This window comes from Grus americana, chromosome 5 (genome assembly GCF_028858705.1).
Source record: "Grus americana isolate bGruAme1 chromosome 5, bGruAme1.mat, whole genome shotgun sequence".
NCBI lineage: Eukaryota > Metazoa > Chordata > Aves > Gruiformes > Gruidae > Grus > Grus americana.
In genome coordinates, this window is record NC_072856.1 from 34,325,413 (window position 1) to 34,340,138 (window position 14,726).

At 39.3% G+C, this 14,726-nt stretch overlaps 1 protein-coding gene across 19 annotated transcripts in view; it reads right to left on the reverse strand.

The window, feature by feature from the left end:
- Positions 1-538: 538 nt before the first annotated feature.
- Positions 539-14,726, reverse strand: part of GPHN (gephyrin) — a 292,089-nt gene continuing 277,901 nt past the window's right edge. For all 19 annotated transcript variants that reach the window (XM_054826339.1, XM_054826338.1, XM_054826351.1 and 16 more), the window contains 6 exons: positions 11,118-11,205; positions 8,961-9,034; positions 6,200-6,264; positions 4,803-4,906; positions 3,504-3,600; positions 539-1,548 (listed from right to left, as the gene is read on the reverse strand). In XM_054826339.1, the coding sequence (XP_054682314.1) occupies positions 1,415-1,548; positions 3,504-3,600; positions 4,803-4,906; positions 6,200-6,264; positions 8,961-9,034; positions 11,118-11,205 (562 nt within the window). In that variant the 3' untranslated portion in view covers positions 539-1,414. The remainder of the gene's footprint in view (positions 1,549-3,503; positions 3,601-4,802; positions 4,907-6,199; positions 6,265-8,960; positions 9,035-11,117; positions 11,206-14,726) is intronic.

Below are 14,726 nucleotides of genomic sequence, written 5' to 3' on the forward strand. Positions count from 1 at the left end.
AAATCTTAAAAAAATGCTATGGACAAATGTTCTGGCTTCATGGATGGAGTTGATGGGAGAGCATTTTACTCATGAACTCCAGGCAGCAAGGTGTTGTAGGGCACTGCTATGGCCTTAATCCCAGATGAAATGTGAAATTACCAAAATACACAATCTGGCGAGGGCTGAATAGTCCCAGCATCAAAAAGAGAATCTCATGGAAAAAAAAGATATGAATGCTCTATCACATTCCACACAGTGCAGCACAAGGGCTGTTTGCAACTGCTATGCAGTTTAGATGGAAAAAAAAAAGTATTTTCCAGCTTCGACTAGTCCAATTGTAAACTCCCCCAAACACTGCTTCCATTTTGTCCCTTGGGAGATGAGTGAGAGCGAGCTTGCTCTGTATTTTCAGTTCACTCATGTATGTAAGGGGAGCCCCCCCCCCCCCCGATTTCATATACTATTTTGCCTTCCTTCCTGTCCTTGTTGCCCACCCCAAATACCCTCTGAAACCACTAATTTTTTTGGTTCAAACAACAAGGCTAAACAGGTGAAATTTTAAATAATGATTGAGGATTTTTTTTATTCATTTAAGTTTCAATATCATTACAGAAAATGTTATGGTACAGAGTTGTTTAACATTAGTTTTATTTCTTTGCTCATTTAATTTCCACACGAATGCTGGTAACACTAATATCTGTACAAGATCAGTCTTTGATTTTTTTTAGTTTTTAGTTCTGTACATTTTTAAATGTATTGGTTAAAAAGGCTGTCAGCACTTAAGGAAGCAATTTTTTTGTTTGTTTGTTGAAATAAAAGGTATCCAGTTACTGCCCAAGAGTACTGAGCTGGGTGGCTGCTGGGACAAGAGAGATCCCTGAATGCACAGCGAGGTGAGCAAACCTCGGGGCTTCATTGGGTTCCCAGTGCAGCCACTCTGCTTTTGGCACTGTGCACATCAACACGAGATACAAGATAAAGAACAAGCAGAAGCTCTCTGTGAAGCGGTTATGAAGCATACTAATAAGGGAAATCCAAGTGTTGTCTACGCTAGTATAAATAAGCAGACAGCCTTGTTTTAAGAGCATAAGTAGTTGTATCTCAAAGATGAGAAAAAACACAAGTTCTGCAGGCACCTACTGCTGTCTACTAAAAGCTACCGCTATTAGAACTAGCATTGAACACACAAAGCAATTGCAAGGAAAGGAAAAAGTTGCTTTGATATAATCAGAATAAATTTCTTTGTTAAGATTTGTTTTAAAGTTTTTTTTAAAAGGTATTTATTTAAATTCCATTTGAAATATAATTCAAGATGTTGACTATACTGATCAACTTTTATCCAAATCAGAAAAACTAGCTGTGCCGTTGCATATTACAGGATACAGTCAATGATATGTGGACATGCATCAAAGCTTCGCTCTTGCTGGTGACATCATAGCCTTCCAATGACCATGACATCCACCACCTCCCCCTTGTGAAGCTCCACATACTGCTCTGTCTTTGGAGGTAGCATCAACAGTCCATTGGCACTACGCATACTCATCAGACGACTGCTCATCTGATTCCCTACGGGAGAGCAAAAGAAAAATTTCAGTTAAGTTTTCAGTTAGTTGGTTCAAATGCTGCAACACACCACACAGGAAACAAGAGCTGTTCTTACAAAGATGTTCATGTTGCTAACTTATTCATAGAGCTGGGATCTTGCTGCTCCAAGGTGGATGGAAACAGAGAACTCTGCAGAGAATTAGTCATCCCCCGGCTCTCAAAACTCTCATTCCCTTTGCTGATTGCTCTCCTCTCCAGCCTTCCACATTATCTGTACCTCATATCTTGTCACAGGAAATTGCTTTTCCGTTGGAATTTCTAATCCTATCAAAATTACTTTATTTTTCAATTTGTATACTTAATTCCAATTGTACGAAGCCTAAAACCAGCACAGTCTAGAATGTTTTTAATATGCTGTTATAGAATAAGTTTGATTAACTGTATTCTTCTCTCTGAATAGTCTCGTTTAGCATTAGTAGTTTAGCACTAGTAGCTAATGTAGTTGAAGTCTTAGGCCACAAGAACTGAAGGAGAGTAAACTTTTTGAGAAAACTAATGCTGTTAACACAGAACTAGCTGGATCTGGCAGATGTGAGCAGAGCGAAGAAGGTAAGGACCAAGGAAATTCCAAGACGATGAGGCGACTTCAGAAGGCCAGCCCAGCGACAAAGAAAACCAGTAAGAAATCAAGAGACTACCAACCAGGATTAAGTGATTGGACTTGGGGATCAGGCACTGGGTGATACAGGTATAACTGGGGGGCGCGATCGGGGGCAGGGGTCCCTCTCCGGAGGCACCCAGCTCAAGCTGTAACCTGAGAACTAATAAAAGAGGAATTGGAAACCTTCACTTGGACTTTACATTTCTCAGCAGGATCCTAGGGTCGGACCTTGCTATGGTGGCTGGCTGTGTAAATCCATAACATGTACCACCTCAAAAGTATGAGTTTCTTTGGGAGACTAAGCTTCACCATATGTTCTGAAGATAAACAGGATCATATTGGTAGTACTGACAAAAAATGAAAGTGCAATAAAAAGTCATGTGCTTTAGTTTCCCGGTTTTCAAACTTCCAGACTGACAGAGAAATCATTCCAGACAGTCTGCCTAAGGAAAGAAGTGGTGCACAACAGAAGAGAGTTAAACCAAATACAGCATTACAGGTGTAAGTAATACCTTGACTCATACTTGGAAATATGTCAGAGGCTGCGTGATCTTGGGGGTCAATGGTAAGAACTTTCTCTGAGTGAACAGTAAGATGTATTTGAGCTCATGTTTTCCCTGTGTATATAGCACTTTGTATTGAACAATTTGAATGTAGCAAAAAGACAATTATTTAAGGACCTGAATCTCTTGAGAAACTGGGAGAGTCAGTCCTCTAGCAGCGTGCAGCTAAAAGACTATTCAAATACAGTATTTACCTCAGCTGCAGCTGCATATCCAGAAGTATCCCTAGGTGGCAAACACAGCTAATAAAAGTCTCAGTCTGCTTTACGAGAACATATACAGCCTCTGCTATCTCTTCTACTTTTCCAGTTCAGCTAGAATCACACTTCTTTTATTTGTATTGTTCCTACCTATGCCCCAGCTTGTGTTTGTTTAGTACATGCACAAGAGCAAAAGTAAGCAAATGTGCCTGTGAGTGCAAGGAAGCACGGGTGGATATTTATAAAAAGGAATGTGTGCACATATGCAAGCATACAGGTGTATTTCGAGAGAGAGTGAGTGTGTGTGTGCGTGTGCATACAGGCAGGTTGTTCATTATCTGAAATTTTCATGGTTAAGTTGGTAAGTCATACCATGACTGAATTTTATACTAACATACATGTAAGTAGGTGCACAAGTATGTCAGCAAATCAGTCTGCATAAAGAAGGTTATATGAAAAAACGTGTGCACACGCTTGGTTGTTTTTAGACATATATGTAGGAAGGCAAGGACTTGTGTGAGTGTCCATCAGTCTGCGTGACTGGGCACTAACCTGTACTCTGTGCCCAAGGTAGTGGCTCTTGGTGATGCCAAGTCAGTATGCACCGATGATATTCTGGGCGGGGGTCCAATTTTACATCACATGATAACTGTTGAAGAAGCAAAGAAAGGATGAAAATGTCAGGCATTCAGATTGCACTAAAGTAACAGAATCATCTGCTCAATTGTTTTTCCTTAAAAAATCCTTTTAAAAAACTTGCATTTTGAGGTCAGATGGCGTCTAGTGCAAGATAAAAAGCTGTAGAAGGTAGAGACTGCAGTATTTAAGGGAAATACAACTGTGATATTATAATATCAAAGAGTATGATGGAGTCTACATGCATTAAGTGGAATATTCCAAAGCTGTTCCTTTACTGGGAGTTTAAAGATAGTTTTTCTCTGGAAAAAAGCTTTATCATTTCTGGTCTCTGGGTCACACTGCATAAAGATAAAAATTTTATTCGCATTCAAAATCCTGCTAGCCCTCACAAAAGGGAAATGGCCGGTCTTTGAAATGAAAAGACATACAGGGGATGGCTCACAATGGAAGTTAATGGAACACATTGGAAAATTCATGCAAAAGCGAGGGTCACTACAAATTGCTCTCAGTTTTAGAATATTTTAGCTGTGACATAAAGAAAAATCTGGATGCCTGAGGAAGTGCAAAAGAGAGACATGGGATAAGAAGAGAAAAGTGCATAGCCAAAACCACTAGGAAAACTATAAAAGGTAATGTGTTCCTTGGTGCTTTATTTGAATCAAAAATAGAAGAATAATACATTATAATAACATGCCTTGAATCTATATTAGAGTTACAATATCCATGATTTCTTATAAGAGTGAAATGAATAGTTTAAGGGATTTGTATTGCTTAGGGTGAGGGTCATGTGGGTTACTTATATAAATAACTCAAGAACAGAAAGGCCTTTAAGTTTGTATTTTCTATCGCTAATACAGAAGTATCCAACTCTTCAAGTATTCCCAGAGTACTCTGCATTTTTTACCACAGGTTAAAACAAATGTGTTTTTTTTTTTTAAACAGGAAAGTGTCCTTCCTGCGTGACTGGCAAATGGTTGCCTCTGCATCTGTATATCTTGTTCCATTAGATGGCCATCTAACTCTTAGAAATTATGGGACTGAATGTTACAATTAACAGAGATTGAGAATGTACCTCTCTTCTGTGTGAACTTCCTTCAACTTGCCAGAATTAGTTGAGGGCTCAGATTCCCCAAACAGGACAGTCTTTCAGAGCCCAGAGGGCTGTGCTTCAGCATCTTGAGAGAATTTTTAAATACAGGACAAGCTTCTTACCCTGGCTTTGATGATGGTGGGTCGAGGATCCAGGATACCCTGCATTTTCCTCAGTGCAGGAACAACAAAGAGATTGCAGGTGACAACAGCTGACACAGGGTTGCCTGTAGGACAAAGAACAGTTGGCGGTGACTCCCTCTTGATTTACTTTGTGAAATGCTGAAAGTGATCTTGTTTTTATAGCAATTGCACTCGAAAGGACTCTAAAGAGCTTTTCATGCTATGATGTACAGGAAACATTTCATTCCAGACTGGAGCGGCACGTGGCAAGTACACCTGCTGAAAGCTACTCTCTCTGGCTGATGGTGTGCTGAAATTCTGCTCTGACCAGAACTGCCCCATGTTCCTCGTGCCCCACCATTTGCCTCTGTTTGTCCATTGCCTTTCGTCTTACGCCTAGATTTCTCTGGGGCCGGGCAGGGTTTATTGCGCACAGGTATAGGTCGTAGCTCATAGGGCTCTTGATTCATGATTAAGGTTTCCAAGAACTATGGAAAAATAACTTTCAATTCCCTAACAAAGCAGTAGAATAGTTTAGTGCAAATTCTGAGAATTCTACTGATTTATACGTTTTCTGTTGACTCACAAGAGAGATGTATGACCAACGTCTGTCAAACACCACTTGTCTTACACATCTGGACTTTCCTAGATGACAGTTCTAGAATAAATACTATGATCAGATGCTCCATTGATCTCTCCCCTGGAAGAAAATGTACTGCAGCAACTAAAACAGGAGAGAGAAAAAGCACTAGAGATACATCTGAAAACCACCAGCTTATCAAGAACAGGATTCCTGTGTAGTCAGAAATCCATGCAAAGCCAGAGCAATAAGAATAAAATAAATTCCTCCTGGTTTAGGAGGATAGAGATTTGTAGCCAGATCCCTAAGGAAATGTTTATTCTGAACATGGTGATTTCCCAATGTGAGGCAGTACGCAGGAGGTGAAGAGATGCTGCCCTCTTTTGGTTCCACGGTACGATCAAGATAAAAAAAATAATTCTATGACATGTTCCTTTGCACTCCCTCATTTTTGTCTCCATTTTTAATACTTCAGAGTGGATGCACTGACTTACACGCACAGAATATTTACTGTGAAGGTGGAGGGAGCTGTAGCAAAAAACCACCCCTGCATAGTACCACTTACGAAACCCAAGGGAATTGTTGGATGGAAGAAATCCTAAGGCCTGTACACTGGCAAATTCTGAGAACAGGAACAAGAAAGAATTCCTCAGTATATAGCCTATAAGTTCATCTATTCTGGAAATTTCTGGGAAAACCTTACAGATACCTTCCTTAGGGATGCCAACACCAGACATAGGAGCTGTGAAACATCACTGTTCTGTTTCATGTCTCTCATCTATGCACAGCAACAAAAGTAATCCAGAGAACATCTTACCTGGGAGCGCAAAGATTATTTTTCTTACGCCATCAATATCCAGAGTTGCAAAAGTTGTTGGCAGGCTATGGAAAAGGAAAGCTGTTTAGTATCTGCACTAGACTTTGAGTGAACTTTATTATGTTATTATTTAAAACATTTGGAAAAGAAAACAAAACAGGCTCGCCCGCTCTCTCTCAGCAGTTCATTAGCACCTGCTGCTTATTCCATACTGGGGGTGTAGTCCTCTCTTTGTGATGATGGAACAATTAGGTTTTCTTAGTATTCAGCTATGGAGTTTTAAGTAGTGATTTTGCTTCTGGTGAAGAAATATATCTAAGAGCAGATGATTTAATAATCAAAAATCTAAATCCTGTCTTCATGCTAGAAGCCAATTAACAAAGAAGTAATACTGATATTATGCAGTTACAGAGCTGTATTTGTTTTTCATATAGGGGTCTCCAAATTTTTTGTCACATTAGTGACTCTAATTTCCCCTACTCCATTGTCCAAAGCAGTAGTGACTATGGAGCAGGATGTCAGAGCAGCAAACGCTAGCTAGTCTGCAGATGACCGAATTCAGATACACAGGCAGAGCTGCAGCCAGGTAAGACCTAGTCTATCAGTAAAGAGCGCTCTGCCTGTCAGAGCTGCTCCTGAGTGATCTTTAGTGACTTGTTACCAGGGCTATTACAGTTCTACAAACAGGACAGTAATGTGATGGCTCAGGAACGTGGCTGGCAAAGAAAAGGGACTCATACATTAAAGAAAAGTCTTCTATATACCTATGTTAATATCATCCTTTTAAACATTAGAAATGATACTTTATAAGAGCAATAATTAGGCTGAGTTCCTTGGCTTCACCTTGAGCTAACAACTGTCACCTGGTCAGCAGATGATAGTTGCTGGCCAGCAGCAGCTTTGGAGATTTGCCATGCTTTGATGGTTACTACCTAGTATCTGTTAGGACTGATCGATATCCTATTATACCAGGGGAAGTTGGTGTCTGAAGTAAAATGTCTGTAACATAATGGGAACTATGTGCCAGACCTCCAAATCTGAAAACTAGTGCACAAAGTGAGGTACAAAAAATCTAATTGCTAATTCATATTTACTGGAAACTCTGAATTCTCATATGAGATTTCAACACCATCATTGGTAAAGACTTCCAGCACTTTCTTCTGGCAGTGCTGCTAGACAAGGCACAACCTTACGTCAGCTCAGCAACTCTGATCAAGTGGAGGAATGGTAAAACCTAGGCAGCGCTCTGCAGTCATGTCGCAACATCAAAATACAGGCATTCAAAGCAAATTCTGGCTTTGCTCTTGGAACTTACTCAAGGGAAGTTTTCTCAATATAGTAATCACCTATCTAAGGCTTTTTAATACTGAATTAATAAAAACTAAGACACAGTATTTGCTGTTGCACTACAGCCAATGAAAATGAGAGTGCTTACATTCTCAGTAAGATTAGATGACCAAATGTTTTGGTAGCAGTAAGAAATGTCTTTCTTATGGTATAAAATGAAAATGGATGTTTGGGGAAAATAAGATTTCTTAAAGATTTTCTGGCTAGTTATTAAAATTTTATTGTTACAAGTCTACAGAGGGATCATCAGAAGAAAGAATTACGTTTGCTTTCAGATAAGCCAGAACCAGAATTTAATATTTTGAATTCTCTAAATCAGGTTATTCATTCTCATCAGCAGCAGAGGCTGGAGTGCAGATCCCACGTTTGGGATTTCCCCACATCGGTTGTAGCAGTATGACAGAAGCAGTGAGCAATTTCCACGCCTGGGCTACATCCAGCACGGGAAGAGACACGCTTTCAGCTCGCTTGTCCATTTTGTGGAAGGGAGGTGGTGGTGTAGCAGCACAAGCACCAAACCCACGTGCAGTTCTTTACTGGATTGTATGCAGAGAGAGTAAAAGTATTTGTCTGTTTTCACAGCAAACACCCACTTTCTGTTCTGCTCCCTGGCAACAGTTATGGGCTAGAGGGAATCACTCCTCAAAGCTGCACTTGGCCTTGTGTTACCGGACCGTGCCAACCAAGCCTGAAACAAACTGCACTCCGTGGTTAGCGGGGCAGAGCTGCAGACATCTCTCCGCTACTGTACAGTGAAAGGGAACTCTCTATTTTCAATACATGTAGTTCTCATCTTCTCTGCAAAGCGCACTTCCAGACTCATTAATTAGCAGTGCTACAGCAAAGGAAAGCAATGCTGAAACAGTTTTCTGAGGCAAACTAAACACATAAAGGATTGTGTTTCCTTTAAAATTACTATATTCGATACGCCAATTAGATAAAATCGTGTAAATTAGCTGTCATTCCACCTCTCTCAAGAAATTGCTTGCTTGTAGGAATATGGCTCATGCAAATTTTGAAGTGAAATGAGATGCTCGTTAAGCAAACCAGAGTTAAATGCCTTTATATTTCTCGGTTATTTCGTAAGAATGTCTATATCTGAGCTCTGTGATCACAGTGAAGGCTGTGGCCATGTTAATACCATGCTGGTTTCCCCCCAATCCCCAAACCTGATTTGCAACAGTTATCAGAGAAATATCTCTTACTGATAAAAAGTAATCTCTCTGTTCCAGTTAATTTCACCCATGAAGATGATGACTAATCTGAATAGCACTGATTTTCCTTCTTTTCTCATATATATCTACCATGTGGTTTATAATATATTTGGGAAACTCAAATCTATTGAAGCTCTTATATAGGATATTTGGCCCAATATAGCCTCCACCTATGCTGCCTAAGTAGAATGATTTCTTACCCTGGTTTCATAAAAACTCTGCCAAAGTGAATCTGTGCGTGAAGATCAATATCCAGCACCTGTTTAAGATAGTCCTGTTTAAATTCAAAAAAGAAAATCGATTAAGTAACATCAAAGTGGCTTACATCATCTAAGCATTCAAAGCAATTAATTAATATCAAGTGAAGATGAAAGACTTTTCATATCCCGAAAGTGCTACAGTCCAGTGGGGAATTTCCAGTATTGGAAAGAAAGTATTTTCAAAAAGAAGAGGTGAAGAACAGACTCATTTTAGGTGCCAAACCTGACTCCACGAGGACACAGTAATATATTTACTTAAAAGTCATCTGCAGCATCAGAATCTTAGAGGACCCCACAAATACCTACTACTAAAACATTCTCTATGTCAAAGATGGAAAAGAGCCTTTATGGTTCAAAGTTAAGACTTATAATCATCAAGTTATTTAACTTTTGCCATGGAAGCTATCTAGCAGTAGAGTCAGAGATGTCCTAGTACTTTTGAAACCAATATTGTACTGTAGAAATCATAGTTTTCCAGGATACTGTAAATATTGTAATTTCTTGGGGACATGGTCTAATTCACAGTGGTTGGGTTTAACAGTCCTTAGAAAGGAAAAACTGTGGGTGGCCTGTGCGTTAGTTCAAGTTAAATGATTTTGCATAAACACAATCGATCCAGTTATTAAAACAAATTGAATTACTTGCTTAGTCTTTATTGAAAATTGCTGTGCTCAAAGATGTAGTATCCTGTCTGTTGTGTTTAGTGAGATTAAAGACACAGGACATGAGTCATCTGTGAAGAGAGACTTTGGAAGCAGTAAATCTGAAGCCCCCTTGCAGTTTTCCCATCTTTCTCTCTTTTTGTTTTTTTTTGGGGGGGTGGGGGGGAAGGGGGGTGTTCAAATACTTGGAAAGCAGCAACTTTTTTCAGCCAGGCATGAATTCTCAATTATTGATTGCATTAACCCCGTTTTTACTTTCTGTTTACTTTTTGGATGTTCAGAGGTTTTCCATTAAAACTGTTGAAAGCTCAGTATCACAGGGCTAACCATCAGTAGAGCCTATTGACTTGATGCTGTTGCCTCAAATTCAGACTGGGGAGAAATTAGCCAGAAGGCATAAATGCCTGTAAGACCATTCAGCAGTCCAGTCACTTCCGAGTGTTCCTGTGTCTGCACTATGTCGCCACGTTCCCAATTTAAAGACCAGCACTCGTCCTTGATTATTTTTCTAGGAATATCGAGAAGAATAATGGGATTGAAAGTAATTGGCACTGGGGTAACTAGTTATCCATTTTCATGATGTATCCAACAATATGATTTCTACTCAGAAAAGTGACAAAAACAGCACTCATGTTTGCCATCTCCTAACGACTGTCTTTAGTATCTGTTAGTTATAAAAGGAGAGATGTTTCTTTTACCTGCCAAACTCACAGATTCAGCCTGGGATCAAAAAGTAATCTGAGTTTTCCTTCGCATAAGTCATGATTAATAAATGTCCTGCAGGTTCATCTACGCCCCACCAGCATCTGTGTATCCCTATTTTCTTTGATGGTTTTGGCACAGGGATTACCAACAGGAACTCAATCAACAATTCTGTTAATGATTCAAAAGGCAAATATATCAGCTCACTGTGTCTTGTATGTATTGCCTCTGTAGGACTATCAGGCGCAAAATGTGATAAAACTATTTTTGTAACAGATATAGCTTTGGCATATTCAGGAAACAGATCTGCTGAGTAAGAAAGAGCTATTTATATACTCAGGTTGTTTTTCAAAGTATTTTCAAAGTAGCTTTATTCTATCTACATTTTACCTGCTCTAAGAATAAAAGGAAGTCTGTTGCCTTCATGTGCTATTAACCAAGCACCTTCCTCATCATAACTACATAAATCATTCCTTAAATAAAAACACATTTGTAAATCATTCACATCAAGAATTAAAATCTTCCCTGTTGTACTATGTCTACTATAGTACGGTAATAAGAACAAAGGGAATGAGGAGAGCATTGAAGACTATTTTCTTAATTAATTCACATTGAAGTGTTAAGTAAGATCCCTTTTTAATAAACATTAATACAAAGATAGAAGCTCTGACGACAGACTCTGGCTTGAAATTCTTACATATATTGTAGCAAGTCATACTTAAATTTAGCATACCTTTTCCCCCATAGATACACCTCCTGATGTAATGATCACGTCAGCACGGCTGATACCCTCATTCAGTGCATTCAGTAAATCATCTGGGCTACAGAAAAGAACAGGCAAGCAGATTAGTGCCATGGAACTGTTACGAGTTGTAGCATAAATAAATGTCTGTGTGCGCGCATACAGATGTATATACAAACACATATTTAAAGAAAGAGATACAGCTCTAGGATAATATTTTTTCCTTCTTAAGACTCCACACTGCTTTATTCAAGTCAACAATTACAATCTCATTAAGCAAACACCACACCGTTTGGCACCTTTCTGTCTAAGAGCTTTGCAACAGGAACAGTGGGATACTTTAGTTTGGGACTGAAGAACACTAATACAAGTGTCTGAAAGTATGTAATCTGCACAGCAGGTAGCAATACGAATCATGATTTAGATGAACTGGCAGGGCTATATAAAGCGGCCTGACACATGAAAATTACTGGCCACCAAGCAGGCTGTGGTTCCACCTGTCTAGCTCATTTGATGTGTGCAAAAATGGGGGTAAGGCTCCACTTCAAACTTCCATCAGCAAAAAGTGGGAGTAAATCCTTTGTTTCTCTTCTCCATTAGAGGGCTCTGCAGCAAAGCCAGCTGTGCATCCACTTCATCTTGAAAAACTACAGTTCATCCTCTTCAAGTGTCTATTTACCTTCACAAGAAACAGTGTAAGGGGAGCTGTTATGTTCCTCCACACAAACAGTATAAATGTGAAGGTGAAGGATAGAAACTGAGTATATTTCAGTTTTGGTGTCTTAACTTTTTTTTTTTTTTTTTTTAGATCTAAACTGGAAACTTTGAAGTGGGCACTAGCTATCAAACAGCAGTACTGGTGCTAATACAGACCTTCAAGGCATGCAGTGGAGAAACTCGGTAATACAACTTACACAAGATCAAAGGAATCCAAGATAATTTCCACTATATTAAATGCATACTTTGCATTTAACATTTGTGAACTGACCAGAAGCCGACTGATTGCTATGACTGTATGTAATGTTGCTTTAATAGTATGTTTTTACTTTAATGATCTTGAAAGCTTTTCAGGGGAGGCTGTTGCTGCTTAGAATGCAATTGAACGAATGCCGGTGACTGTATAAAGGACTTCTCCTGGAGTACAGCACCTCAGTTAAATGCCACACTACAATCACAAAATGCCATTATGGGTTATCAAGGGTTTGCAGGCTGCAAATGGCATGTGGGCTATCCTTCGGGAACTTTGGCTGTACATGCCTAAAAGACAGAATCGCTGTAGTTATTTTGGGGTTCAAGCTGGAAACAGGAAAATTAGAAATACTATGCAAGTCACAGTTGACCTTTCAGAGACTAACAGAAACTGTGTGGTTCAAAAGGTGTCAGAAAGAAAAATCCTTTCCTCTGAGCATCCTGTCTTTGCCCATGGTTTAGTGAAATATAAGCAGCACTTAGCATTACGTGGTGCTGTGTGCACTACAATTTTCATGACACAAGAAAGACTGTGCTCCCTCACTGAGTAGGTATCTCAAGTGTATGCAAACCTGCACACTCCTCATCTCGTTGCCAGGGAGCCCTCAAGCGTCCCCTACCCTGGTTATGCCTTACAGGCAGAAAGACTCAAGACCCATTCTACGCCATGCCCAGTGACTGATGTAGCACCTTCTTTGGCATCACAGTGTGCTTATCCTGCAAAACTTTTCTATTTGTGTTGGGTTGAACCCACTCTTTAGGCTCATATTGCTTTGTAAGAGGTGGGCAACAAACTACAGCAGAAAGAAGGGCAGATTGCTGGTGCCATTGTGTAGGCTGTAATCAATCAGACAGAATTATACACTATCATTTTTTAAAGGAAACAGTCGCTGTGGATATTGTGGCATGCCTCCATGACTTTTGTTTAGGGTATCGGGTAACTTGGATACTCTAAATAGCCTGTAATGAACAGTTGAACTCTGTTTTCTCTGGGAGAAAATATAAAAAGTATGGACTCAAGCAAAACCACGTCCTTCTTTGTTCTTTAGGAAACAAACACATTTTCTCAGCTGCCCCTTCTGAAATCTCAGGATCATTTTATCTAAAAACCAGCACAAGTCTTCACTAGTTGTTGAAGGCAAGAGGAAAGAAGCAAGTCTGTTGTTGGCTACTGTCAGCGTCGTCTTCAGAACCAACGGAACCATATTGATTGTCTAAGTAGTAATTGGTATGTAATAAGATATTGCTTAAGATTATTATAGAGTTTGCAATAGGAAAAGTCTCTCAAGATCTAAGTATTCCTTAATCCTTGCCAATGAGGGTGCCGACTGGAATGCAGCAAGGAACACGTATTCATTACACAGGTCGATATAGGCCTTCCTAAAGCTCGGTAACGGTCAGACACTCATGCCATTATTCCTAGGCTAAGACTGCTTTCAGTATATTTTTCTCATTAGGTTGTGATGCAGCTGAGGACCTTATCTGGAGCTTGCTCCAGGCTGTTTCATTTTATCTTGCATAATTATTTAAAAGTTATTCATAGGTAGCAAGACCACCTGTCTGGGGACATTTTAATTCTGGATTATGAACTGTGCTTGCTTTTGGTTGTGGTTTGAGAATAATAGAAGGAACAGTAAAAAGCAAATGAGTATATATTTAACTGTTGTTAAACGGAATGGAAGTGCTCCTGCTTACATACCGAAAATATATGTGTGTATATATATAAAATTACTTAACAAAGGAAAAAAACCCCAAACCCAAAATAAGCCCAAACTCAAACCAGGTGAGGACTCAGTTCACACCTTTGTTTATGAGGGTAGCACACCACTGGAGTAGTTCATCATACTGATTTTTATTACATGTCATGTAAAAAGTTGAAGATTGCTGGACTTGGTGCATTTTTTTTAGCATTTCCAGTAGAACGACCTGTATAATACATCCCTTTCTTTATCATCTGTATAATGCAAGAAATTTAAGAATTCTACACTAAAACTTTATCCAATGAATAGTACCACATATCATCTTTAGATAGCTGCAAAATGCATTGAATTCTATCAAAATGAAAGGTGTGATAGAAATTTTGTTGTAATAAACTGAATGGTTATGCTCATTTGGTTATTTTTCTGAAGAAAGGAGACATTCACAGAATCCCCTCCCTTGCCTTTGCAGAAGGCTTCTCTCTTTTTGCCGTATTTGGCACACTTCTTTTTGTCACTCAGGTCGGCCTGACTTTCCATCCTACTTGAGGCTGGTAGTTCCATGACTCTGCAATTAACACAAAACGCTCCTTCCAGGAGTCACCTCCTGTAATCTTCAATCAACACCGCAGCAAACATTTTCCTTGCCTTTAGTGAATCTAATGCAGAGAGTTATCAGTCAAATTGCATATTAACACATATTTGATATAATCAGATAACAAGATACTACTTCTCGTTTCATTTGTTGTATGCCAATAAGCAGCTTCTCCTTTGGATTGACGTGGAAAGGGAATAAATAATTGAAGATTATTAACTTCTGAAAGAAAATAACTTTGGCATCTGAGCATAACAGGACAAGAATGTTCTAAAAGGCCTGGTGCCAAATCACCATGAAGCTGAGAAATAACACTCACTGTCGGAGCGGGTACAAATC